General features: G+C 35.3%; 1 protein-coding gene across 1 annotated transcript in view; it reads left to right on the forward strand.

Moving 5' to 3' along the window:
• Positions 1–27389, forward strand: part of ELP4 (elongator acetyltransferase complex subunit 4) — a 123141-nt gene that overhangs the window by 10620 nt on the left and 85132 nt on the right. The window contains exons 3-6 of the mRNA XM_010226643.2: positions 2505–2626; positions 13291–13413; positions 18585–18724; positions 26934–27018. Coding sequence (XP_010224945.2) covers positions 2505–2626; positions 13291–13413; positions 18585–18724; positions 26934–27018 — 470 coding nt within the window. The remainder of the gene's footprint in view (positions 1–2504; positions 2627–13290; positions 13414–18584; positions 18725–26933; positions 27019–27389) is intronic.

Genomic DNA, 27389 nt, shown 5'->3' on the forward strand with positions numbered 1-27389 from the left:
TTATCAGAAAAGCCCCATATGGGTGCACTTTAGATCTTTAGAATGCTACAAAAGTTTAGTGACCTAGAAATGAATCAATAAAAGGCCATCCTCTATGTGACAAATTGAAGAACTGAGGGATTCTTACAGATGCATTGACTTTAACAATTCAAGATACATTGTTTGTAAAGCCTTTTCTGAGACACATTTAATTCTTTGAGTACTGTAGCAGTCTAAGAGGTGTCTTATATTTAGATTGCTCTCCAAGAGTTTTTTCTTTAAATTTACTGTTATGAAAATCAATGCAAGAAGACTAAAGGAAAGGCTTACTCAAACAAAAAATTGTTTTCAAGCACTGGTAAATGTTCTTTTTCTTTGCCAAAATTCAAAATTCCTTACTGTTTTTTAAAATGTGTTTTTGGAGGAATGCAGCAGAATTAGAACATCTTTAGTCCTCAGTTACAATAGTGCTATATATCTGTTGCCAATATAATCTTGGATAGGTGGGTGAAGTGGATTTTATACCACTGTTTCTTGTTTCTCAATTCTATAGTTTTTTTAACATTTCAGTATTTCAAATAATTTGAGTAAAAATTCCTAACCCACCTAACAGCCTCAGTTCCTGTTAGTTTAATTACATGATCATAATGCACAGTATATTTCTTACTATTTATATTTTATTAATAGGCTTATAGTGCTGTTTTGCACAAAACTGGGCATATTGTTCACTGTCAAAGGAATAATTAATACTAAAAATTATGATGCAGGAAAGATACTCTTTGTATGTCTACGCAGTCATACAATGGTGTGTGTAAAAAAACTAGCTGGGCAAAATGTGATACTGAGCTGTAACCTCATTAAATGTGAGTTAAATCCTGGTCTTGTTCAGATCAGTCCCACTCAGTGTTTGTATCCCAAATTATGAAAAAAGTGGATTATAATGTGTAAGTGAAAATTAATGAATCCAGGTTTTTGCTTCCTCAAGGATGAAGTAAATGTGGCTGAGGATCCTTCCAGAATGCCTTCCTAGTGTTCCATTCCCCCTTTTGCACAAAGGGAAGGAGGTCTAACTGTATCACCTCCATTGACATCTGCTGCAGTGATGTGATTATATGGGAGGCTTGATGACTTCTTTCAGGTAGCTCAGACTTCTCTCTTTTAATAAGTAGCTATCATGCTGTCACTTTGATTTCTACGGAGCTTTGCTCTTAGACTGAGAGCTTCATAGGTGGAGATTAGCACATGGAAGTCAATATACTGCATAATGAGTTATATTGCAATAAGCAACAAAAGCATACATAATGGAAGAGACAACATCTGGGCAAGGGTGGGGGGGGGGGGGGAGAAGTTTGCGTGTTCCTGGACTCTGGCTGAGGGAGAAGTGCTCTCCACCTAGTCATATACCTGGTTCTGCATACACAGGCACTACACCATGGAGCTGGCTTACTAGGAAAACAATATTTTTCAAATAATATTAATGCCTTTATATGCTTACTGGAGTAAATTATATACAAGGTTTACTTAAGGGCACTTAACTTTCAAGGAGACTCTGTACTGCTTTTCAAAATCTATCTTGCTGAAACTTTAAGAACCCAACTCTGCCAAGGGTAGCATTTGTCTACACAATTTTCACTACACTGGTTACTTTCCGTATTTTTCACTAGATTTTTTCCTTTTAAGTTATCATATATTGGAGGCACATTAGAAAGCTAACATGGCCTTCTCAAAAAGCTAACCCAACAAGGGTAAGTTATGGTACAGTCTGAGCTTTTAAACTCTCAGTCTCTACAAGAAGCTGGACACATCGAAGACTAGTACTGGCATTGCAGTCATTGTGTTCCCTTGGGCTTATTTGGGTATCAAGTTCTCTGTCACCTTGTGTTTTAGCTACTGTCTTGTGATTCATTTCTTCCCGATCACAATAGCTGTCTCAATCTCAAAATATTACTTCAGAGTCACTTTTAGTGGATTTATTTTTTCAAACATTTGTATTTTGGTTGTCTCCTAAAGGGAGTACAATTTTTTTCTTGAGCTTAATGAAAAGGAAAGCTTTAATAAATCCTATGTTTTACTTAATTAGATTAAAAAATGAGTTGGTAGGTATTTTAATTCAGTCAATTACTATTTTAAACATTAATAATTAAATTGTAACACAATTCTCTCAAATGAACAAAACTTCCTATTGAGTCATGATATTTGGTAGTCTTGGTTGATACTGTGGATAAACCTTGTTATTGAAGGTGACATTATTGCTACCCTGGGTCTGCAGCCTCTCTGTGTCTTAGAAATGACACATGATTGAAAGCTATTTCTCTGTCTTGAAAGAGCACGAATGCAATATTATTGAGCATTACATTTAAATCTGTATTGTTTAACCATTATCTATGTTTTGCATTACGTAGTTGATGAGGAGGTGCCTGGAAAGAGGGCTTTTATGAGGGCTTTAAGATGGCTTTTCTGTTGTGAAAATTCATGTAAGTGTTTTAACTCATTAAAAAAAAATCCAACCATTCTTATTTCCACAGAGGAAGATATATACGGGGTTTACTCCCATTTATTGTTCAAGTATTTTCTCGCAGAGGGAGTTGTTTGTGGACATGACTTGTTTGTTGCTTCTGCAAAAGAACTTCCTGCCAACATCTTAAAGGTAAAGACTAATAAATTTTTGACAAGTAAAGCTGTAATCTCTTAAATAATTTAAATACATTTTAAGATATATATGTTGTATAGTAATAAGTGGGTTATCTTGGTGATTCACAAGAATATACTGGGAAGTGCAGGAGTATTTACATTAGCCAAATTTGGGGATTATATTTAGTCTCCTTGTGTAGACAGTGATGTCCCTAGGGACATCGGAGTAGAAACCAACTTATCCTTCATTTCCATTATAAAAAGAATCCAGGCAGGTTGGATGGCTAAGTTGGATGGTTTGATTAAAGCTGTTTGTTTTCCACCTACCTATAGAAAAGAGTAGCTAAAATGTTTTTAATATACTGGAGGGGGGAATAATTTAGTTTGTGTGTATATTCCTTGTAGCTAGCTATAGGAATGAAGAATTAAATTTGAAGTCTTTAAGTATAACTTGCTTTACATGAACTTTTCATTCTGTCTGCCAAAATGAAATAGGCCATGTAGAAAGGCTCCTCTGAAACTTCAGCAAGCTTCTAATCAAACACTGATAGCTTCCATTATAAGGAAACAATTTTAGGGGAGAAAAAGCCTGATCAACACTGCGAAAAAATGCTGAAGTGCAAGAATAATCTTACCAAACTTCATTAAATATTTTATGTCTTTCTAAGGCTGCTTTTTCTAATATCAAAAGTAGCATATAATTTACTGATTACTTCTGCATCAAGTGAAGTCTGCTTATTTGCTTAAGAGTCTTCAGAGACACTGTGTTTCTGGAAGAAATTATTTATTTTATTTTTTTTAAGCCTAGTGATGCTAGATTCTGTGCCTTGTCCATTTAGTATTATCTTAAGTATTTGGCAAAAAAGTGTGTTCTGAATGAAAAGATTCAACTGTGGTTATGACAAATCTAATAATTTCTATAATAATCTTAGACATAATGACGATTTATCTAAGGATGTAATTTTTATCATTTGTTTTAGAATATAGCCTAAATAAATATGTCAGAATTTGTGAGATATGGTAAGCACAAAAATATATGTTTTTTTAAAAGGTTAGTTTTAAAATAGGTGATAATAAAGTCATTGACTGTACAATGCCAGGTCATTTCAGTTATTTTCCCCAACAAAATTAAATTATCCAGAGGAATATTTTTATTGTCTTCTATTTAAATACCTAAAAATGACTAACATGCATTTTATTCTGCTTTCATTCATCTTAGACTTAATGGCTCATAGTATGGCATATTTTTTCAAGCTCCTGTTGATTATGATTTTACAAGTTAATGAACAGACATTACATAGCTCTGTCCTTTCTATACCATTACATCTAATTTTGATTGTTTCTCTTATTTTTAGGGGTAGTCAATAGGTGAGCATACTGCATTCCTCTGTTGTAACAGAGGAATATTGGTGTTACTAAAAGGTTATAAAAGCATAATATTACCTCAGGAAAGTTGAGAGAATATAATTTTGTCTTGATTTCTTCCTCAGTTTGTGTGTTCGTGTATCCAACAGTACTGTGCTTTTCAGCTCTTACCTTGATTGTTTACTGCTTCTCTGCTTAACAGGAAAGATACAATAAAGTTAATTTCTCCTGTTTATATTGTTATCTTGAAACTATCTTGTTTTGGTGAGAGCCTGTAGTATGTTTAACATCAATGTAGAAAAATATGTGGTTTCATGCTTGGAAGCTTGGGCACCTTTAGAAAAGCAAATAGGGTCTTTTCTAAAGAACACTATTGCTTTGCCTGGAAGTTGACCTGAAACTGGCTTTGGGCATAGATCTCCAAAGCACATATGTAGATCCAAGACTGCCTTACTTTTAAGAGAGGACCTTCAAGCACTTAATCAAGAAATAGTCTCCTGTGATTAAAAAAAAAAAAAAAAAATTGCTGCTCATGATTTAGATATATCCACTAAGTTTGACCTTTGAATACCATTGTGTTAGTGTGAATATGAATTAATTTCTTGTCAATACTTGTCTAGACTGTGTTCTTTATTATAAAGGTAGCATCATTTAGTCTATATCAACCTTGAATGATTTTTTAATGTATACTTTTTCTTAAAAAAAAAAAAGACATGGAATCAATATATTCTATAGCTAGTATTGTAATTAACTATTATTATACTTAAAGGCAGTTTTAAACTACCTTATGTCCCCATTGTGTGGTCACTCTATTTATACATTCATTTCTCTGCTGAGATGCCATAATTGCCCTATTCTAATTTTATCATGTGATTTGAAGTTTCTTGAACCTGTAACCAAGACAAATATTGCTGGTAGTAGGAAGGGGAAAAGACAATCTTATAGACCATAATTATCTTGAAATTGTGTATAACTAAAAGACAAGTAGAGGATAAAAAGCCCAGATCAGCTGCCTAAGATATATTATATTTCCACCCACCAATTTATCCATCATCCTTTGAAAACATATTCATGCCTTTTGTAGTCAAAGCTCCTTCAGGAAGTTGGCATTAGGACGTAATGCTGAAAAATTATACACCTCTGGTAAATCCTACTATATACATGCTGTTTTTTAGAAGTATTTAAACATTCCAGAGCATTTCTGTTCCATCTATATTCTTCAACAAAAGGCAGCTTTTTGCTGTAAGTTCTGGGAAGAGTTTCATATAAGAAATAATATGATATGTTTCTGTTTCTTTTTTTTTAAAAAAAAGAAAATGAAAAATTAATAATATTTCCTTCAGTCATTTTAAATCTTAATGTATTTTCAATAGCAATCCTTTTACTTAGACTTAAAATTAAAAGGAATGATTATGTCCTTATGCAGAAAAAAATATTAATAGGCTTGTTTGTTGTATCCATTTTCTTAAGTTCATTGTGTTTAGAGGCTATATTTTTGATATAATTCAGCACTCTACTGCCAGCTATTTTGAAGTTGTCTGTAATGTATGTGGTTAGACATAACACATATGGGACATATATATGAGTATATGGGTATATTTACTATGGGAAAATGAAACTTCAAAACTAAACTCTTCTGAAAAATGCGGTTGAATTGTTAGTGGCCGAAGCTGAGCTGGGAGAGGCAGCTGCCTGTTGCCTTTCAGGAGGCACTGCTCTCTGCTGAGAAGAAAGGAAGGGACACTTAACCTGCAGGCTGACCATGGTGGTTGGGACTTCATGCCCTTTGCCTTTTTCAATTTGGAAAACGTGGTCGCAGGGTAAACAGGCAAATTTAAACCTTTGTAGCATGGAGCCAGCTGGATAGCTTCTGCAGAAGCAGTATTCAGCTTTGGAATTAGGAATCTTTTCTCTGCTGGTGTTTGTTCATACTGAAAGCGCTCTCAGTGCAGGAACTTAAGCTGCTTGCTTTTTTTTGCCTTGGATGTTGGTATATGCCTCTGGTGTGTGTGTCTTTGTATACCAGGAAAGATCAAAACTGCTCTACACTACCTGGCTCTACTTATTTTTTCTGACAGACTTTTCCTGTTAAGATGTGCAGTTAACTTCTTCCCACCTCTGTTATTTATGCCGGTAGAAGAAGGATGTGCATACTGTTCAGGTGGGGTGTTCCTAACCAACGTAGCGTGCTCTGTGTTTGCCCCTTGTTTTATTTGGTTGCTGTTTTGTTTTTGATTGTATGGGGCTATTTGTGTTTCAAACACTGCTTCCTCTTTGGAATAAACTGATGTTTCTGCCAGACTTTGGTCCCCTATTTTGTCTTAAAGGCTTTATAGTATATTTGCAGACTGTTTGGCTTCTGGCCAGTCCCAGATGCAGCTAGAAACAGGGGTCTAGCAAATTCGTGATTATAAGTATAGCTGCTTGATTACGGTTCCTGTTGTCAGAACAGGTATCAACAGCACTTTAAGGTGCCAGTTGCATCAGGTAGAGAGGGAGTGGATAAAGCACTATGCTCAGGTGCCTTAACTTGACTCTAGAGCTGTTTGCCTCTTCTTCCTTTTCCTACCAAGTTTCTGTAGTTTTATAGCAGCAAGATGACAATCAACTTTTTGTCCTTTCTGACTCAGCTACTGTTGCTAATATGTAGTACCATGTTACACCTGTATTTTTGTTTCTGAATGCTGTCTAGCCACATGACTTACTATATGAAGGTTCCTCTTATAAGGTCACGAGGAATCTGTTGCTTGAATGTCAGCAGAATACGTTCAGACCAGAAATACCAGTACTTATAGCAAAATCGTGGCTAGGTTATGATTGCTTTTTCTGGGTCCTGTTAATGCTTTCACCAAGTACTGTGCTACTGCTAAAGCATCTTGAAAAGATGCAGTGCAGAGGACGGTTCTACACTTTGTTTCCTAAGAAAGCTGTATGCTGTGTTCACATAGCTGCCTCTGTGGGTAAGCTAACAGAAACTATACTTCTTTGCAATATGTTTTGATGTATGTTTGTTACCTCCCTTATTTACATTCTTTGTTCTATCATTTTCTAGGGTTATTGGGGGGGAAAAAAACAGAACAGTTTAACAGTTTTAGCCTCATTGTTGTGCTAAGTATGTGGAAAACCTCTCAAAAGTGATTTTGCTTTTTCGTATTACAGGGTTTTTTTGTTTTGTTTTACAGCAAAGGACGTTGTTCCATTGTGCTTGCAGTTTTCTTCCTCATAGATATGACTCTAAGCATTGTTTTGTCAAGGGAACAGCAAACATGGAAAAGTGATTGGAACAGTGACAAGTGCTTTCCAAGCCTATGTTTCGAAGGAGCTATTCTAACTCCTTTCCTTTCTCTTCAATCTGTTGTTGTGAAAGAATTGAGCTATAAAATTAAGGGGTGTTCAAAATATCATCTGGTATTTTTAGATGAACATAAAGAAGGTAATAGCATAACAAACTGAAAGGAAAAAATATATATGCAAGCAGGGCTGCATTCATATTGTCCTTATTTTCTGATTGTATTTGCAAAATAAATGAGTCTATTACAATGGAACCAGTTGCTCATGCATGAAGTTGCAGTTGCATGCTCTTAAGTGTTGCCACTCAAATCTTTACAGGTGCGATGTTAGTGAGTTTTTCTCCCTTTTTCAGCTTCTCTGAAGTAAAGATACCTTTTGGCATAAAGTTTAGGGTTGAACTATAAAAGTTTATCGCGTGTTTTCTTCAAATACAACTTTCGAACTTGAGGGGCACGTGCCTGCAGCTGCCTTCGAGTTTGAAAAGCTCCTTAGCAAAATTTAATTTCTTTATTATAGGTCTTAGACCTGTTTCATTTTCTTGCTTGCGTGTTAGGTACGTGGAATATCTATTTCACATTTTTATATATAAAGATTTAAATATATCAACATATTGTAATATAATTATCTATGTTAAAAGATTTGTTGACATTGTCGCGTACTTGATGCAGTAGATATATAGGTACAGAGGAATATTTGAACACTTTGGCTTAAAAAGATGTTTTAAACAGAACTGCTGAGAGTTCTGAAGTGTAAAATTAGATGCTGTCTATTGTTCAGACCAGTTTAATTGAAAGATTTTTCAGATGTAATGTAAAATGGTCTAGCTTAACTTTTAGGTTTATAATTTACATGACTATTTATTAGAACTTTTTTCTGTAATTTTAGTTATGACGTGTTTGTTTTTTAAATAGAAATCTTAAATAGCCTATTCATTGTATCATGAATATGAAAGTAATAATTTACTCGAGGAAGAAGCTAAGGTTTCTCTGTGTAGAAATAAATGTTTTACAAGTCTACTTCATGACTTTGCAAATTGGTTGTTTCAATTGACCTGCAATGCTGGTGACCTGAGTGATCTTAAAATGCTCGTGTCTAAATTTGTTCTTTTTTGTGTGTGTGTGTCATCTAAATCTGTTTAGGCTAGTGCACTGTCCTCTGTGGCAGAGGTTGCAGAATTTGAGACATGGATATACTCGGTATCCTTATTTAGATTCTTCACATTCCTTATCTCAGTGTATCACTCACCTTTTCCTTGTGTTTTTTACTTACCTAAGAATTTATGAGCCAGTTCAGAAAATAATGAAATAAGAAAGGTATTATATAAACTTCTTAAATAATTCTTAGTTAGAAAAAATCATTATGGAAGGTAATTGTAACAAATAGTAGTATGATTTGACCTCCCTGTTTACTTGTGTGTATGTCAAGTGGAGAAAATATTTTTCAATTAAAAAAAAAAGTCGCTACTTAGAATAATTCAATTCAGCTTTCTTCATTTCATAAGGCAGGAATTTACTTCCCTTTCTCTGCTTGCACAATTCTCACTTATCTTGGGTTGACATCCATTCAGTGCTTTTGAGTATCAATGAAAAATTGGAGTAGAACTGAAAGTCTTACCTGGAGATGGGAAGAAATTATTGTACAAGGACCAGCAGGCTTTTGTGTCTTTCACCAATAGCCCGTCTTACAACCAAACTTGCAACCAAGGCCATCATCCCCCTTTTTGGGAGTAGAGTCTTTTAAACTGAAGTTTATATAATACATTATTGAAAAGAAAATATTAACTCTTCCTGGCTTACCATCTGGTGTCCTTTAAATACTAGAAAATAACATTTAAAAAAAAGACTTAAAATTGTGTGAGTTTAAACTACTTCAATATAAGTACAGTTAAAGATCAACAGCGAATTATATATCCTGTTAATATTTTCTTTATTTTCCATGCGTCTTCATCATATCTGTGAAAATTCTACTTACATAAAACAATGTGAACAAAATATTTATTGCTACATAAATAGTTCAAAATTCTTAAGTCCTATTAATTATGCTGTTATCAGAACCCTTAAGGATCAAAGGATTTCGTTTGAGAGGGATTTCATATACAGCTTGGATTATGTTGTTAAATAATAGCACAGTAGTACTTCTTTAGCATTGTAAAATAGCTTAGAGAGGAGTATGATTCCTATAGCTGGTGTAATGCATTGGTAATTAAGAGGGTGTGAGGTTAAGCTTCATTAACTGCTGTGGGATTGTATCTGGGATTTTATTATCCCCTAGAGAATATAAGAAGTGAGAGAGGTCAAACTGTTAGAACCTGATTTTGCCGAGTGCATCTGCCAAAACAAAGCCAGCGAAGCCATGCGGCAGCAGGCGCACAAGGCCTTGGCGTACAGCACAGACGGGTTGTGCGCCGTTTCATTACAAGAGGAAGAGATTTATAAATACAAATTATTTCATGGGTCTGATAAAACTCTCAGGTTTGGATTGTGGGACACAAAATGATTTTAATTGTTCTGTATATTTAGTACTAGTGCTTTAGAAAACCAGATTTTTTTTCCACAAATGTGTATTTTTCGTTTTAAAACACAGCAGCAAACTTCTTTCTACTCCATCTCACTCTGCATACAGACACTCCAAAAAAACCTGTGCACTTTAACTTTAGCACTTGTCTGCGTTTTTGTGTTTTCTTGCTGCATAGCAAAGACTTGTGTTTTGCTTGACCCCAAGAAATACTGTGTATTTTTTTTTTAACTAATGCACTCCTGTGTGCTTTGTTATTCTATATGCGTTATGAACATTTTGCCTTTTTTAGTCTAGGAGAATATAACAAGTTTTAGAAGGTGACATTGACGTCAGAAAAATGACAGTCCCAAAGCTTTTCAGAGCTGTATTATATTGGAGCTGAAATATTTTTAAGCAGAAATAAGTTGGAGATATTATGGGCTGATAAATTAATTCCTTTCTTAGTCTTTTCTTTTAGTAACAGATACTTTCCAAATTCTGAATGAATTTTTTGAAGCAACTTTTAGGCATTTTAATAATGTTCTATTCTTAACATCTGGTTTTGATTCTAAGAATGTCAATGTATTTAATCCTAAACAAAATGAGTTTAAAGATGAGATGGTTGTAAGACCAAGTAGCCCTGGCAGTATTTTAAGTGTCAGCATGTCATGTGAATGTATTTCCTGTGTACAGACAAAAACTCAATGGTCAGAACCTCATGCATCTACAGTCTGACATAGACTGGACATGTGTTCTTCAACTAAGAATAGTAATCTGGTTCTATATGGCAAAAAAGGAGAAGATTAAGGCACTAGATGCACTAACTGCCATTTCCCTGCATCAAGGTGCTCCTTAAATTGTTTTCTGTGACCCCTAGCCATTGTTAAACAATCATTTTCTAGTATACCAAACTTTTATTATGTCCGAATTCAATCCTTTCATTATGTCAGAAGTTAAAATAAACCCAGATCACTAAAAGGCTCTTACAGATGGATGCCTAGATAGCAATCTTTTCTGCCAGAGGTGCAAGACCATCGGCTTGAGGTGAAACTGTATTGCTTGATGTGCTGGAAGCTCCTGTGCTCCTCAGCTCAGCTAAAGCACAGGGCAGTGGTCACTCGTGTCACAGGGACGTGTGCGCTCTCTGCAGCAGGCTGTCTTCAGCTCTTTTTCTATAGACCTCTATTTGGTCCTGGCATAGGACACAGTCTCTGTGTAAGAACATAAAAAAGTTAGATGCGACTATATGAATGCAAATTGATAAGCTAAATGCCCTAGTCACAAAATTGTCTCTGTCAGTTATCGTGCAGTGAAGTTGAACCGGTAATGTGTAACTCATTAGAAGTGATTCTAGAGGAGGAGGGGGAAAAAAAATTAAATGGTATTAAGAAAATATTGGTGCTTTCTGTTTAGTTGCAATAAAGGTAAATGGTAAAATAGGCTGTTTCCTGGATTTTGGCTTTACAGGTGGTGTGATAGCTAAGCAGGGATGTTAGAGCAGTAAGAGGCAGCAATAGGTGAGCATCTGACTGCATTACTGGCTGCACCTGAGACAATGGGAAGCTCAAGGAGCTTGAGGAATCCTTAGGCAGGATTTGCACTAATGATGATCCCTTCCAGATTGCTGATCAGGGATGCCACTTAGTGCTTACTGCTTTTCAGATAGACAGGAATTGCCTACCTCTATAAAGAGTTGCAGGTGCTACTTAAGGTGTGGTTGATCGCAGTGAGAGGGAGGAGATGTCTGGAAAACTCACTGTGGGTTACAGAATTGTTCTTTTACAGAATTTTATTAATCAAAGGGGAATAAAAACATTTTTAGTATCTCTACTTGATCCATATTTTGAGCTCGTGATATATCATCCACTTTTCAGAGGAAAAAGACCTTTTCATAAGCTAGCTTAAATCTATAAGCATCCTTAATTTAGAAATTAAATGTGCATACTAGTATCAGCTGTTCATTAATTTGTTTTCAAAATAGCACCTTTAAAAATTAACTTTTTTTGAGAATACCTGAATTAGCAAGAAATTCAAAATAGCTTTTTTTTTTTTTTTTAAATCTTTTATATAAGTGACAAACTAAGTGCAAATAATTTGTCTCCATGCATGTGAAATGCATTGGCAGTTTATCAGCTCATTTGTATTTGGACCATCTCATAGCTTTTCATTATTTTGCTGATTTCATTTTTTTCTTATCTGTTAGAAATCCTCTTTTTTGTTATGAAAGTTTCCATGCTTTCTTTCTGCATAGATATAAGAAGCTTTGACAGAAGTGAATTTATATTTTGTTGTGTAAATTTAATGAAAGTCGTAAGTACCAAATAAAGTAGTAATCTATTTGTAGTTTTTCACCCATAAACCTGTGTTTTTACTACCCCAGTATTCTGACTTAGTATACAAGTGTAGCTTTTCAGCTAGTGTTAAGACATTTGAAACTTAATATAATGGCTATTTATAAACTGTATATAACCATTCTCATGGAAGACCTCTGTAAGCCGAAGAGTGTTTTTACTTTTCCTTTCTTTTAAGAGTGAAGTAACAAATCCCTGAAGTGTCATCTTCATCTCTCACTGGCTTACAATGGAAGGAGTTAATTAAAATTATTACATTCTTCATTTTCTTTAACTAAAAGTAAGAATTTGTATTGAATAGTAAATCATGAGCTTTTGCCTTTTGCTTACTAAAAAGAAAGAAAATTAAGAACCTAACAGGTGACCTTCGTATCTTCTGCTTGGTTGCTGAAACACAGAAATTGTCTTATTTCTGCAACTTTATGGAATTCATCACAGAAGTTTTCATAGCGTCCATTACCTTCAATTTCAGAGTTTGTACTGACCAATTATTGACAAAACGAAAGTAACAGTTGTCCTGCTTAGAAACAGCTGTTCTCAATTTCACCTGCACTTGTAGGTCTGGCATTAATTTACACTGAAGAAACAAAGAATGCACATTATTTATAGGAACACATATTGTACTATTGTGAGTTGTATTAGAAGCTTTTGTCAGTTAAAATATTAAATACCCGTGATTTTATTTTTTTGTGTTCATTAGTGGATATCATACCTAGCAGCAGAAGATGAAATTCAAACTATCCCATAGGTCATTTTTAGTCAGTATCTGTATTGTTGTCTATTTACTCCTTCTAAAAGATTGAGAAAAGCTAATATTGAAGAATATTATCAAATATTCTTCAGTTTGTTATGCAGACCACTTAGCCATTCTTAGATATTGTTTAGGGGCTCACATTAGTGAAAAAAAAATCAAAAGACTCAATATGGATGCTGCCGCTTAAGATGCTTTTGTAAAGTTCACTTTATGATGTTACTTTTTTGTGCGTTCTCTTATGATTATGCAATCTCTTATGGGTATGTAATAATTAGGCAGTATTTCTCACTTTCATATTGCTGTTATTTTAATCAAGTGCTGTTACAATTTTTCAATGTTTAAATAACATTGCAGATTTTGAATAAAAATCTTGATTGCAGTTTCTTCTGTAGATAGATGTCATTTTTTCCTTTGTATTTGCAGGAGCTTCCAGCCCCTTTGCTTGATAACTGTAAAAATGAAGTGAGAGAAGAAACAACAACTGTTACATCTGAAGATGATTCTATGCAAATAGCTTGGCGCTACCAAAATTTTCCCAAAGTTGAGGTAAAAGTTCAGTATTTTACTTTTTTTTTTTTTTTTTTTTTTTTTTTTTAATCTTGCAGATAAAACAAATGTGTAAAGCAAGTGTGTGTCAGTAGAATATAGACAGTAGAACTGCTAATAGACTGGGTGACAGGGGTGCTTCCTGAGACTGAATTGAGTATACTGGTATATAACAACTACTGTTGTATTGTAACAATGAGTATTGTAACAGTTAACAAGAAAAGTGATACCAACTGTAGACACTAATAATTTAAAAATAAAAAGTTAGCATTCTAAGGGATTTTTCAACAAATATTATTGATTTGGGGCAATTTTTAAAAATAATCTTATTTACAAATTGCATCCAAATTGAGCTGTGCACCAATGATTTGCAGGTTTAGTTGACAGTCCTTTTTAGACATCTCTAGTGAAAGTTCGGTATTGAAGCAAGCTGTTGACTTGCTTATCCATGTGCGTAACAACTAGAGTAAGCACTTGAGATTGTATCAGCTTCACTGTCACTGCAAACTAATCACTGTGAAGGGAAAATACAAGAAACGAGCCCAGTGGTCAGTTTTTCAGAGTTTACAGCTGATAGTGTTTTGTGAATAATGTAGCTCCCTAGGCCTGTTACTTATTTAAACTAGTGACACAATCATCCTCTAATAGAGTTGCAACATTTTATTTTACTATCCAGAACAAAAAGTTCATTACATCTATACATTTTATCCTAAATCTTCTATAAATTCAGATTTAGATGTTGTTGCAACTGCCTAGTAAGTTCAGTCATATTTCTAAAAAACATAATTGGAATGTGACAAAATGATCTTATAGGGCTTGGCATGTTTGGTTTTCTGTGAAATTGCATAGACGTGGCTATATAGTTGTGTCAGAAAAGACTTATATATGGTGACATGCCAAATCAAACAGCCTCCAGGATAATCATATAATCTCATCAATTTTATTATTGTGGAGCTTGTTGGGCCACTCTGAACCATCCCCAAAAATGCTGTTGTTTTAAAAATCTTAATTTTTTTTTTTTTTTTAGAGTTCCTAGTACATGGATATAGAAACAATTGCATGCCATTAATACACACTGTTGTGATGTTCTATCAAAATAGAAAAACATGAGTAATCTAGTTAGATGTGCACTCATTGTTACTTTGTCCAGTAACATAATGTTTCTCTTCAATATGTAATGCACTTGTTGCTGTCTATCAAGATTAGATTGGGCAATACAGAATAAAATGATAAATGTTTTGTGGGGTATCTTCATTTTCTTAATATAGCTTTCTGATTCAGATTGTCATAATTAATACTTCATGCGTAGTATTTTTTGTGTTAAATTTCAAAAACAAATCTAATTACTAAGTTGTTGTAAAAAATCTTCAGAATAGATATGTCAAAATATTCAAAAATAATTTCAAGCATTTTTCACATAGCTAGACTATTTTGGAGGGCAGCTATCAAATTTTGGTGCTAGCAAAATTAATTTGCTTGCAGAACATGCTCCATCAAGAATTATATCTGATGTAGCATGGTAGCAGTCTGGATGATTTAATACATTTAGTAATATTATTTAATTAACAACTTGAGCTGTGATTTATTTTTTGAATTTTCTTTAGGCAAATAGTTCTGTGACATGAAAACAATTTTTCAGTTGTGTTACATTAAGTATTCAAGGCATGTTTTCCAAACTCATTGGACTGATAAGCTAGTAAGTTTTTAGAAACTACTGTCAAATAGCTTCAGTTGTGGAAGGGAGAAAATTGGTTTTACTTTGAATTAGAACAGAACACTAAAGTTAGCAGAAAACTTTTTTGCACAGTGTCTGCCTTGATTCAGAACAAGAAATGCTGAGAAAAAATTTCTCTTGACAGTATTTTTTGCTGCCTAATTAAGTTATTATTTGTAAGTAATTAAAGTTGTTTTCATTGATTGTTAGGGTATTCCCTTCCTTTTCATTAGGTCTTGTATGAACTGCTGGGTAGCTAATTTTTTTATTGTTATGCATGGTCTGTGTATTAGTGTTTGTCGGGACTATCACAGTTTCTCTTCAGATGTGCATACACCTTACGCACATCTGAAAAAGACACTTGTTTTGAAAGGAATCTGTAATGTCTGCTGTGCCTTTGCCAGATACTTTTAACTGTAGCAGGGGATGATTTCACTCAAACTTTTGGGTACATGGGTAGCCTGTTTTGCAATGCAATACAGTGATTTTTTTTTTTTTGAATGAACTGCTTATGTTCTTGGGGCAATATATAAACTGTCACAGCATGAAATCAATTTTCTGCCTTGATTCATCCTAAATCTGAGATTTCTAGCACATTAGTATTGCAATTAAAAACATTAACAGCAGACGGTAGCATAAAAGCACGCTCTGCTCACTGACAATTCCGTGTATTTCTCCGTGTGCAAGCGAGTAAGCCAAGAAGGAGCAGCCTTGAGCCTACACTCCACTGTGAATTTATCCGATCAAACTGAAGCGGGCTGGAAAGTCTCTGTTTCACCCTCTCCCTGGCCATTGGGCTAAGGGAGATTATTCAAGCTTACTTGATTCAGGTAGGCTTTTTGCAAGCTTCCCCACTAAGCCTGGGAATGCAGGACATTGAGGCCTATTCATGGGCTTCTGACATAGCCTGAGCTTTTATTGCATGGTGTTTTATTATAGCCAAATCCGAGTCTCCACCCAGTTTGTAGGCACTGTGCTTATTCTTTTGACTCAAGAGAGGTTATCACCTACCTTAATCCATGCAGCAGGGTGGATTAAGGACACCAATGTGCCTCAGGATTCTCAAAGAGGATCCTGGAAACTTCTTGTTTCTTCTTTTTTTGCCGTCTTTACTAAACTCTCTTGGGCCTCAGTAAGGATTTGCATCTGAAATGGGCAACCTGGAGCTTTTCTCAATGAAGACATCAGATCAAAGTTCAGTTAGTCAAGGCCTTTCTAAAACATTAAGGGGGCTTGGAAGTACACAATAAAAAGATGAGCTCTGCCAGAGATTGCAGTAAAAACATTCTGATCTGTAATCCGGATAAAGAATAGATTATAGGCCAAAGAACAGCCCCTGTTTAAATTGCTTTCAGAATTCTTGTTTAAAAAAAAAAGTTACACTTTACATAAAATATTTAGAAGTTAGTTTGATAGGTTTTTATGTTTTGTTGTCCTTCCTTATGGAGAATGCAGTTATTCATAAGATGAAGCACAGATTTAGTGAATGTTTGTTCCTTTTGTATGATTAAAAATATCTGCTTCTTCTGACTAGAAATATGTAAGCAGTTTTGCTTTTTAATTAAAAATTATTTGTATTAAAAATAGCCAAAATTTGTCTTTTTGTTTATTTTTTTTGTTTTTACGAGGAAGTTATTTTCTATTCTCTGATAACTGGCTAGGCCTGAGATCGACTGATCAAATAATTTCAAAATATTTACTTTAAGTCAAATTATTCTAATTAATTTTAACAGTTTAATATATTCTTGGTAAGCTGAAGCATGAAATAAAATTGTGGCAATAGACAGCGAGACTGCTTTCTGAAAGCTAGTTTAGAGTGTCGGTGTTCTTTCTTTTTACTGTTGCGGTACTTATTTTAACAAGAACAAGTTTTATGAAAACCATAAGCTTCTTGTAATAGTTGGAGTGGTAACTAAACTTCCTGTCTAACACACAAGAAGTAATTATTGTTAAGATCCTGTTATAATTCACTGTGACTATTGTCATTCCTGCTTTCAGAATGCAGAATAGGAGCCGAAATGATTCTAAAGGATTTTTCGCTATATATGACTCCTCTTAATTTTCTCATGGATGATAAAACTTACCTATTGGCTTGCTTAATGGGAAAATCCTCGTAAACAGCGCTTAAGTTGTTCTAGAACTTACTGAAAAACTTCCAGAAATATTGGGAAAACCCTGGTGGATTTTTCAAGAGTAAATCTAGACTTTTAAGTATAACGAAAGTATTTCATTTTACCTAACAATTGTATTATTCCATTCATCATAGACAGTGATGTGATGAATAAAATGTTACTTAGCAGGATCCTTGATCACTACGTTTGCATCCTCAGCTGCTGCTCAGATAAGAGTTGTTTTGTATCAGTTATTTTCCTTAATTAAAAAAATAAAATTGATGACTACACAAGTAGGTGTAGGGGAGAGTGCCTGTGCGTGTGTATTTTGTATAAGGTGCAGAGAAGTAGCTGTAGAAATTGGTCCTCAGTTGAAAGAGAGCTGCCCAGGCAGGTTCTCCTGTTCCCATCCTGAGGAGCCTGATGGCGAGGGCTGGATTGAAGGGAATCCAACAGGAAAGCTAGTCATCTTACTGTGGAAATGAGGAGCCAAATCTGTGCTCTTTCTCTTTGCTTTATACAGAAGATAGCTCTATATACTGCATAGCATAACAATTAACCATTTTTAATATTGTATGTGTAATCGAAATAATGGTGCAGGTTGCTTGGTCTAAATTAGACTAAAATATGCAGAAATTCTTTCCCTGATTATATACTAGCCAAACATTCACAATGTATAACTGTCGCTTCAGTGTTTATGTTTTTGGTGAAGCTTTACATAACCACATTAAGAGCAGATATGTTTGTTAAAATAAGTATCTATTTTAGCAAAGCAAGGTTATTGTAATGTGCTTGTCATGCTCAACCCGTAGTAATTAAATATTCAAGAAGTTAAAATTAGTTTTATCGCTTTCTTTATTACTATTTTTCATTAAAATCAGATGTAGGAAAGTGCAATGCTGTTTATTATTACTGATCATAAGTAAACACAGTGAAACAGTTCCAAAAGTCAACTACAAAATGTTTCAGTAGCTCTTGGTGTATCCTTTAGAGATGCTGAAAAATCTGATAGATAAAACACTTTGTGGCCTGCACAGTTCATGTGTCTGTGTGGAGCTATGTTGGTGTGTCTGGTGTATGTGCAGAGAAGGGTCCTTTTAGGCATCTGCCTTATTGATGCAACTAGTAAGAGTTGAGTTCGGGGGGCGGGGGGAACAATTCATAAAGTCAGATGGAGAGCCAGAAGTTTATAGTAACAAATCTTATATTCGTTCTGCTTTATATATTCTGCTTATAGCTTATATTTATAGTGAATATAAAAAGTCAGTTTTGTTAGGTGTGCTGCTAGTTAACTTCCTTCTCAATCATCTAATAAGTTATTGTAATCATTACTGCTGTTTCCACAGGCCAGCCCAAATACATCTTCAAGATTTGGCCATTATTATGACGTTTCTAAAACGATGTCTTCAGAACTGTTTCATTCCATAAAATGTCACAGTTTTTTCCTACCTGAAGAACCATCTTTGCAGCCTATGGTAAAAATGCAGTAAGTCGTAATCGCGTATGTTTCTACTTGTGTTCAGATGCTCTGTGTGTATTAGCAGTAAGTGACATTGTTTTTCTTGTACATTTACTGTGAAAAATCGTCACACTGACATGGGTAAATTTTAACACCACCGTGGCACAGAGGCTGCTCAGCCCACTGACTCCTCAGCTGGGCAGGAAGCAAGAAGCAGTGACGATTGACAGAAGTTCCTGTGCCTGCCTGGGCCAGGACTCAGTCTGCCTCTTCTGAAGGTGAAAGGTAGAATGGAGGAAAACTTGCTGTTTGGCAGTGAACTGCTCCCTGGGCTGCATGCCCCTTCAACTTTCAAAAATGTCATGTGGCAGATGGAAATATCCATACAGAGTTCTTATGGTCAAGAAAATAGGCCAACCTTGACTTAAATAGCTTCGAACATGGTGTGTTAACTAACACATCGTGTTAAAGACTTCTAGCATCTTACATCTCCACCAAAGGAAAATACAAAATACTGCGAATGACTGATGTGTCTTAGGCAACAACCCTGATTCTAGAAAGTGATAAACTCTTCTCTGAATAACTCATTATAGCTCATGTCTGTAAGTAAAGAATTGAAACCACAAGAAAATGAATGACAGCAGCAAAGACTCATATTAGCCTGTGGCCTCCATGTCTGCTGAATCTTGGAGACATTTTGAGTCAAGTCAAATGTCAGGTACAGACTAGCGATCTTTGCTCAGCCCATTTGCTTTATTTATATAATGTCTGGGGTTTATAGATCCCAATTTATAGGGGCAACCTGCAGAAGTAATACAGGATGCTTTTTTCCTAATGAATTTAGATTAAAGTATGCTCTAATAGAAAAACTGGAATTCATAAAAGAAAGACAGGGTGAAGTACCCTTCTTAGAAGTGTAGACAAGCAAAAGCCAAGTCCCCTTGTTATTTTTGCAGCATTATACAATCAAATATCACTTGTTTTATTTCTGTAAGGCATATTTATTTGATTTTGTAGCTATTTTATTGTTGATCATCATATTGTTCATGACCCAATTCCTGTTATAAATAACTTCTTATAGGGACGTGGAAAATCTAGAAGTAGTATGACTACCAAAATTGTGTAGGACTGCTGCAGTGAGGGATTTCTCAGTACAGCATCAGCTGATAAGGTGTGGAGATGATCAACTGGAGATGAATTTTGGACATACTGAGACAGCAGACAACCACAGTTTTCAACAGCATATTTATTTATTTATTTTGGCCCACAATATGGATGGGGTCGGGGAGGAATAAAGAACATGTTGGGAATGTGAAGTAGCAGATGGAGGTCAATTGGAGGGAGGTATAAAGAGGTGTTTATAGCTCTTTCTTTCTTTAAATTGAATAATTTATTTTGTAACTTTATTTTCTTCCCATACCCCTGACTGCCCAGAGAGGTTGTGGAATCTCCTTCTCGGGAGATCTTCAAAGCCTGCTTGGACGCAGTCCTGTGCCACGTGCTCTAGGTGACCCTGTATGCGCAGGGGTGTTGGACTGGATGACTTCTAGAGGTCCCTTCCAACCTTAAGCATTCTATGATTCTACCCTGACCACAAAGGCCTCTGCGTTTGGATTACCGATGGTAGAAAAAGTTGAATTAGGTCAAGTTAAGGTGAGATGAGAGGAAGAATTCTCCAGAATTACCATATCTGAAATACAATTTCTTTCTCTATAGAAAAATGGAAGATTGTCATCCATATTGTACACTTGGTCACTTTTGAGACATGTTTAAAAAACAAAGTGAATTAATTTTAGCTGCCATTCATTGGTGTTGCGTAACTAGAGTTCTTAACTCAGAAATTCCTTTCTCCCTCTGATGGCATACATAGTATCAGCAAATGGAAATACACTGGTTACGTAAGGAAAGAACAGGTTAGAAAATGTCTAAGTATTTTCAAATTTCGAAATTTGTCAAAAGTTCTGTGCATTCAAAAAGACAGAAGCACTGCCCCTCTTTAAGGAGAAGGCATTAGTAGAAGAATATCAGTGCTCTGAAAAATACTAGGAAAAACATATCTATTTATAAGCTTGTAGAAGAATTTCACTCAGTGCAATGTTTTCTTTGTTTGCCTATGAGTGTTGAACTGAGTCAAAAGACTTTAAAACAAACAAGAAGATACTGTGCATCGATTAAGTCTGCTATCATGTCAAAAGAGGAATATAGGCTGGTTTGACAGTTTCATTTTTGTCAAATCCATGTTGACTGTTAAATCTTTATCTTCTAAATAAGCTGTCATTGACTCACAGTTGAAATTGAACGAAATATCGGGCTTTATCCCAATATTGCATCTGGTACTAATCGGCAGCTAAATAAATGTCCTGAGCAATGGCTATTTTATTGCAGTCATGAAGCATGTCAACTTTGCCGAAGAGTAGAAGGAATAATTGCATACATTGAGGAGGTAGAATAAGAATTCAAAAAGATTTAGGTCAGTGGTCTGAAATAAATTATATAAAATTCAGGGAAAACACGCAGAATACCATACTAGTAAGAACAGTTAATTGAACAAAAGAAATGGTGTTGCAGTTCTCCAGGAAAGGTGGGTGTAGGAGGTGTGTGTTACATTTTATGTTCAAGACATTTTATATTAGCAGCATTGGGTGATTTGTTCTGCCTAAATGTATAATTTAAAATACACGGAGGTGATAAATGGGAGTAGAAGATATGAGGTACTTGTATTTTGCTTAATCCTAACAAGGCTGTCTGGGTTTAGTTAGCATCCTTCAAGGAAATGGAGCATGAGGAGTAGCATGTGTGAGCTGCAAGGTGAGAGTGGGAGCTGTGTAGACAAAGCTCAGTGCAGTCTCAGTAACAGTCTTCAAGTTGGCTCAAGACTGACACACGAAGGCTCATATTTTGGTCGTCTGCTGATGGAAGGGCAAGCATGAGTAGGCCATGATAAATTGTAGCAGTGGAGACAGACTGGACATAAGGAGATATTTTTCTAATGATAAGCATTAGAAGAAGTTGCCTTGCAGACACAGGTTGGGAGAATTGTAGAATCTCCATCAGTGAAGATTTCTAAGGACAAGTTAGGTAAATATCTGTCAGAGATGGTTTAGGTATAGTTCATCTTGCCTTGGGGCAAGATGATAGACTAGCTGACCTCTTGAGGTCCCTTTCATCCCTATCTTCTGTGATTCTTTAATACACATTAGTCATAGTGTATTAAATCCTAAACTAAGTAGGAATGTTACCAATTATTTCAGTGCTTTTATAGAAAAGCAGCAAGCAAGTATTTTTACAAATGTCTAATTCTGAAGGAAGCATTCCTTTTTTAAGGAGCTACGGCAAGGGACTTTGAATTGTATAAATCTCAATCCTGTCTGGGTCACTTCATTTCAGAAAGTTTAAAAGGGAAGGGAAAGGATATTATTTTGTTGTCATTACTGTCTGGGAAGTGAATACAATGCTTCTGGCTTCTAGAGCCAGCTTCAGTATATTACAGGCTGGTGAAAAATCTCATTCTCATTAACTTAGCAATGTTTTAAAAGAAAGTAATATTATAGTCGTAGTTAACCCTCCTGCTAGAGATCAGCAGTTTGCCCACTCTTTGGTTGCATGAAGGCCTCATGGAAGAGAGTTTGAGCTAAGCTCTTTCACTGTATCTTCCAGTGACTGGGACCGTGCATGGGGCTAGTTATCTGTCAGCTGAGCGGGTTTAATTTCTTAAACATAAGTTTTTCTGACTCTGGTCTTAGGTGAAATATCTGTTAGTGTAATGCTTATTACTAATACAGCATTTGGAGACTTCTGTGAACTATTAATCTGTCAGTGTGTCAGAAGTATTGAGTGGAATTAAAAAATTGTTGCAAACATGACTGGCGAAATACTCTGAAATACCATTTTTTAAAATTCAATTAATTTATCAAAGGATGATTGACAGTAAATGTGCTATGATCTATAAACCTCTGTTTAAAGAAAAGTCATTTCTGGTAGTAGAAATTGTGTCTTTAATGTGTCAGAAGGAACTGTAATAAAATCCCATGACTGATAGCTGACACTATACAAAGCATTTTCAAAATAAGGATGTATTTTTAAGAAGGAGGATAGTTCATTATTGAAGCAATTTTCATAAATAATAGGTTATGTATTATGGCATGTCTTCTAAAGATTTCATGACTTTCAGAAGATATGCTTTGTAAGATATGTATAAATAAAGACATTTGAGTGAATTTTTCTCTTAAATCATGTAGGAGCACAAACTGAAGCCGCTGGCCTGTTTTTAAACAAAAATACCTATTTTTGTTCCAAACAAAGAATACATTACATTCATTACTAATGCTGAGGTAAAGGCGGAAGCGGATACTGATGGGTTTACTAGTATATAACTTCCCATGCCTAAATGGTATGTTGCTGGATGGTGCCAGTTTATAATATCTGAAATTGCAAAAACATGCAGAACTGGGGATACCGTTCTTTCTGGCAGTGTGGAACTGTTCTCTGCCTCTAGCCTTCTGTTGGTTGGAAAGGATGGGGAACAAGAGAAGTAACGTTTTGCTCTCTGTTCCTTTCACAGCTTGGGGAAATAATGACAACTAGCAGATTATGCACATGAAGAAGAATATAAAAGAAAAGCAATGTACCCTGTTTTCCTGTGCAACTATGCTCTCCAGGTGGAAATAACTTGGAAATAAATTTCGTGACACTCGGAAAATAATGCTATATGTATAGGAGCAAGGGTCCTTTGTACTAATGTTATGTAGCATAAGAACAATATATTTGTAAAAAGATTCAGTTGTCTGGATTCTTCTTCTGTAAAATCACTTTAACAAATTATTTTATTTAGCTTGTTCTTCACTGTGATAACTGTAGCTCATGTCTGTTGCACAATGATTAGAGTGCTGCCTTTGCAGGAGAGAGGCTTTATTTGAGCTAGAAACTCCTGGCCCCTCTTAGAAATCCTATACATATGAAAAATGTCTCTCTCCCTCTCTTCTGAAGCATTTAGCTTCCTTCCTTATGGACTTGCAAAGAGTTCTTTGGTCGGCTGGTTAGACAGAACTAGGTTATTGCCTATTGCATTCAGTTACAGGAAGGCCAGATTTGGAGGTCTTGGACATGGTTTGTTCGCCTTAAATTTCAGAGTGCTGCTTTTCTTTCTAGTGGGTGGGTGTTCTCTTTGGAGGGGGTAGACAAGCAGGCTTATATTTGCTCTTTTCTGTAGTTCTGGTACCTAATGGCTCCAAATGGGTGGAAGTTTACTGCTCCATAATAAACTTGAATTGAAAACAGATTGGTAAGTCTGTTTTGCTAAAGGAAGTAGTAAACACCAGTGAGTGGCTCATGCCAGAAGAAGGCATTAACTTCCATATTTTATCTCATTAATTTCTGTATTAGGGAAGGGCAGTTGTGTCCTCCCCCAAGCCAGCATGGTTGGGGATCTGACAGCAACTGTTTTTCAGTTGCTAGGATATTCTGGTGCCTTTTTTGTTGTGTTTGTAAAACTGGTACTTAACAGGAAGGCAAAAATATCTGCTGTTATAACCGGGCATCACAGAAGAGAGTTGCTTTCTGCCCCTTGACTTTCCTTCTATCATGGTTGTTCAGTTTTAGTTACCACTTACCACTTCTTTTTTTAAAAAAATACTAAATTTATGTATTATCTAGATTTACAGATAAATCTAGATAAAACAGTTTTGACTGTCTGCCCTAATGGGGTCTCCTTATACATAAAAAGGCTATTTGTCATACCCTTGATAAGCTAACCTTTGTTAAATGCTTAGAAACTATCAATAGGGAAGTCAGAGTCTCTGCTGTAACCAAGATACCTCCTGCTTTATCCGTTACTAAATTGCTAAACAGAAAAGGGTAAAGACGGAATTGTTTAAACTCATTATCAGAATTAGGGTGTTTAGTAACAAGCACACAAAAGACTAGAAATTAGAAAATCAAAAATACCTTGTATCCTTCCTTAAATATTTTTGACAAACATTGCCAGAAGAGTAATACCACTTCTTTTTAGAAACAGTGTTTCAGCACTATTTTTCATGCCCTTATTTACATAGCATGGTTGAAATTCAGGTAAACCATTAATATTTTAGCCAGAAGCCAGAGAGTACCTTCTATTACATTTAAATCAATCTATAGGTATTGCATGAAAATTTTCTCTCGAACTTTTCTGTTGCTTCAAACTTTGTCTACAGGTTAACTGAAGAAACTTCTGCTTTTTATTTTGCAACTTTTTAATTCTTATAAAAGTTTAAGTATTTTATTTTACCATTTTTGAAAGCAATTTAGCAGCAAACTAGGACTTGGCACAGGTATTATGGTTGAAATGTGCTATCGGGGTTCATTATGGATAGTTCTGTAATACCTATGAAGAAAATAAGTGGTAAATCCTTTCTTGAAAACACAGTTCATTTCCAGTTTAATTATGAATTATGACTATGTCTCTTTACATTCATGCCCAAAATGGAAAATCTACTCTGTGCTGACAAAAGTCCCTGTGTCTTGTTGTATTACTTGGCATGCTGTGTGCCCTACCTGCAGCAAATGCATCCTCATGTTAAGCATCAGTTTCTGTCTTTTCTGAAAGGATAGAGGAGCGTCCGCAAGGGCAGACTCCTGTCAATAACGATCATTTCCGAGCGCTGCTCAGCGTCCAGGGCTGTGTGTTGCCAAAAAGGGAAGTCAGTGACGTGGAGGGGTGAGAGGTTCGCATGGTTAGCATGAAGGCTAAAGCCCTCTTTCTCCTCGCCTCCCAGATCAACAACTTGAAGATGTCACAGATATAATATTTAAAACAAATATTTCCTTTCTGTTGGAATGTTCCTTTTTTATATAGCATGGCAGACTTTACGCATCACAAGTCATATTGAGATATATGTTGGCAGTCATTGCATCTGTTTTTTTTTTTTTTTTTAGGTAGTATTGAAGTATTGAGGTACTTTAGCTTACCCAGTCACCTTCTATAGGACAAAAACAAAAAAACAGATGGAGCTTTTTTGAGCTCTTCCCTCTGTTTATATTTGTGACTATTTCATCTGTTAATGCTTTCTACCATGGAGTTTTTCAAATCTTGAAATTATTATGGGTATATATCTATTTAGATTTGTTATAGACTTTGACTTAAATTTATCTTTTGGGGAGGAGCTGATACTGCTTTCCTGTAAAAATGTAGAATTCAGAGTTAAAGTAAGAGTGTAAAAGAAAAAGGTCTGTTTCTAACTCTTAAATGTGTCCCAGAAAATTTGTTGTCTTTCCTCTATGAAATTATGAAGCAAGCTTAATTGAGTTTATTCGTGCATGCTTTAGTAAAATAATTCATATAACATTTTTGACTTTTTTGCTGAAGTACAGGAATAGTTTCGTTAATGCTATCAGCCAAGATATATTGAATGATTGGAGGAATAGCTTTAGAGGTAGAATCTTCAAAAGACCCTCATGTTTTCCACGGCACACATGAATCCATAACACTGGTAATTAATGAAGCCAGAAGAAAGTGCTGAAGATGAAAAATAGAGAAGAACTTAAATTCTTTGATGGGATTTGAGAGACTAGTATGGCTCTTTTGAAAGTAGACAGCTGACTTCGAGAAAAGATTGGGCTTTTTGGGTTTTGTGTACATGGTCCCCTTGAGTGGAGATCATGGCTGGGATGGGCATCTGAAGTGCTCTATGAGTGCAGGAGAATTATGTTATAGGTCTTGGAGGAAAAAATGCTAATAAAATAAAGCCAACTATGCCATTTTTTTTTAATCTTAAGTGGAACAATTGGCCTGTTTTGATTATGCACTCCCTGATCATAGAGGCTGTAAGTAGGAAAATTGTAAATAATAGAAAATTGACTATGTTCATCAGGGCATTGGCTAAGGTGTGCTTGGAATAACAGTTGGGTAACTCTGTGGCAATTACAGATGATAAACATTGTGTAGTTCTTTCATCTTTAAGTTGCTACAGTAAATCACTGCTTTTCCAGAGGTAATGAAGCCTGACATAATTAAGTTATCTTAATCTCTAGAGGTTTTACCTTTCACAAGATGTCTGGGTACTGAATTAGTTAACAGGATCACAGTTGCAACTTAATTTCTACTTTTTAATATCTAGATTGTGGGGGTTTCAGTGAGGGTTCTTTTCCCCTTATGTAATACTTTTGGTCAGAAGGCTGCAACTGTTTTTTTTTTTTTTTTTTTTAATACTACTACTAGAGGCATATTAAAATATGTTGTTTAACATTTTCTTCCTGCCAACAGTAATATGAACTGTGGTTATGCAAGGCTGCTTCAGTCCATTCAGAAGATCATTTATCAGGAAGGATTTGATGGCTCTCATCCCCAGGTACTGAACTCCTTCATACTCTTCTATAATCTCATAGCTAATGTTGTTTTCACAATTCCCTGGGGTGGCACATGGAGGTCTTGGGCAAATTAACAAGGAACAAGCTGTTTCAGAGCATTGCTAAAGTAAACAAGAAAAGTAAATAGAGAGTGGGGTTTGTATGTTAATGTCCATTTGGACCTTTTATGTGTTTTTAACTGATATGCAGGGGAAGTGAGAAAGGACTCCCAGACAACATTATAAAAATGCATACTCTATGCAATTAGCAAATAAACTGGCCAAATATAACGAAGTCAGGTAAAACGCATTTTCCCCTAAAAGTGTGTTGTTTTTAGTTTGTTTGGTTTTTTCAAATCATTGTTTTAGCTATA

Source organism: Tinamus guttatus, unplaced genomic scaffold (genome assembly GCF_059628265.1).
Source record: "Tinamus guttatus ecotype Peru unplaced genomic scaffold, ASM5962826v1 Tinamus_guttatus_pri_ptg000240l, whole genome shotgun sequence".
Lineage (NCBI taxonomy): Eukaryota > Metazoa > Chordata > Aves > Tinamiformes > Tinamidae > Tinamus > Tinamus guttatus.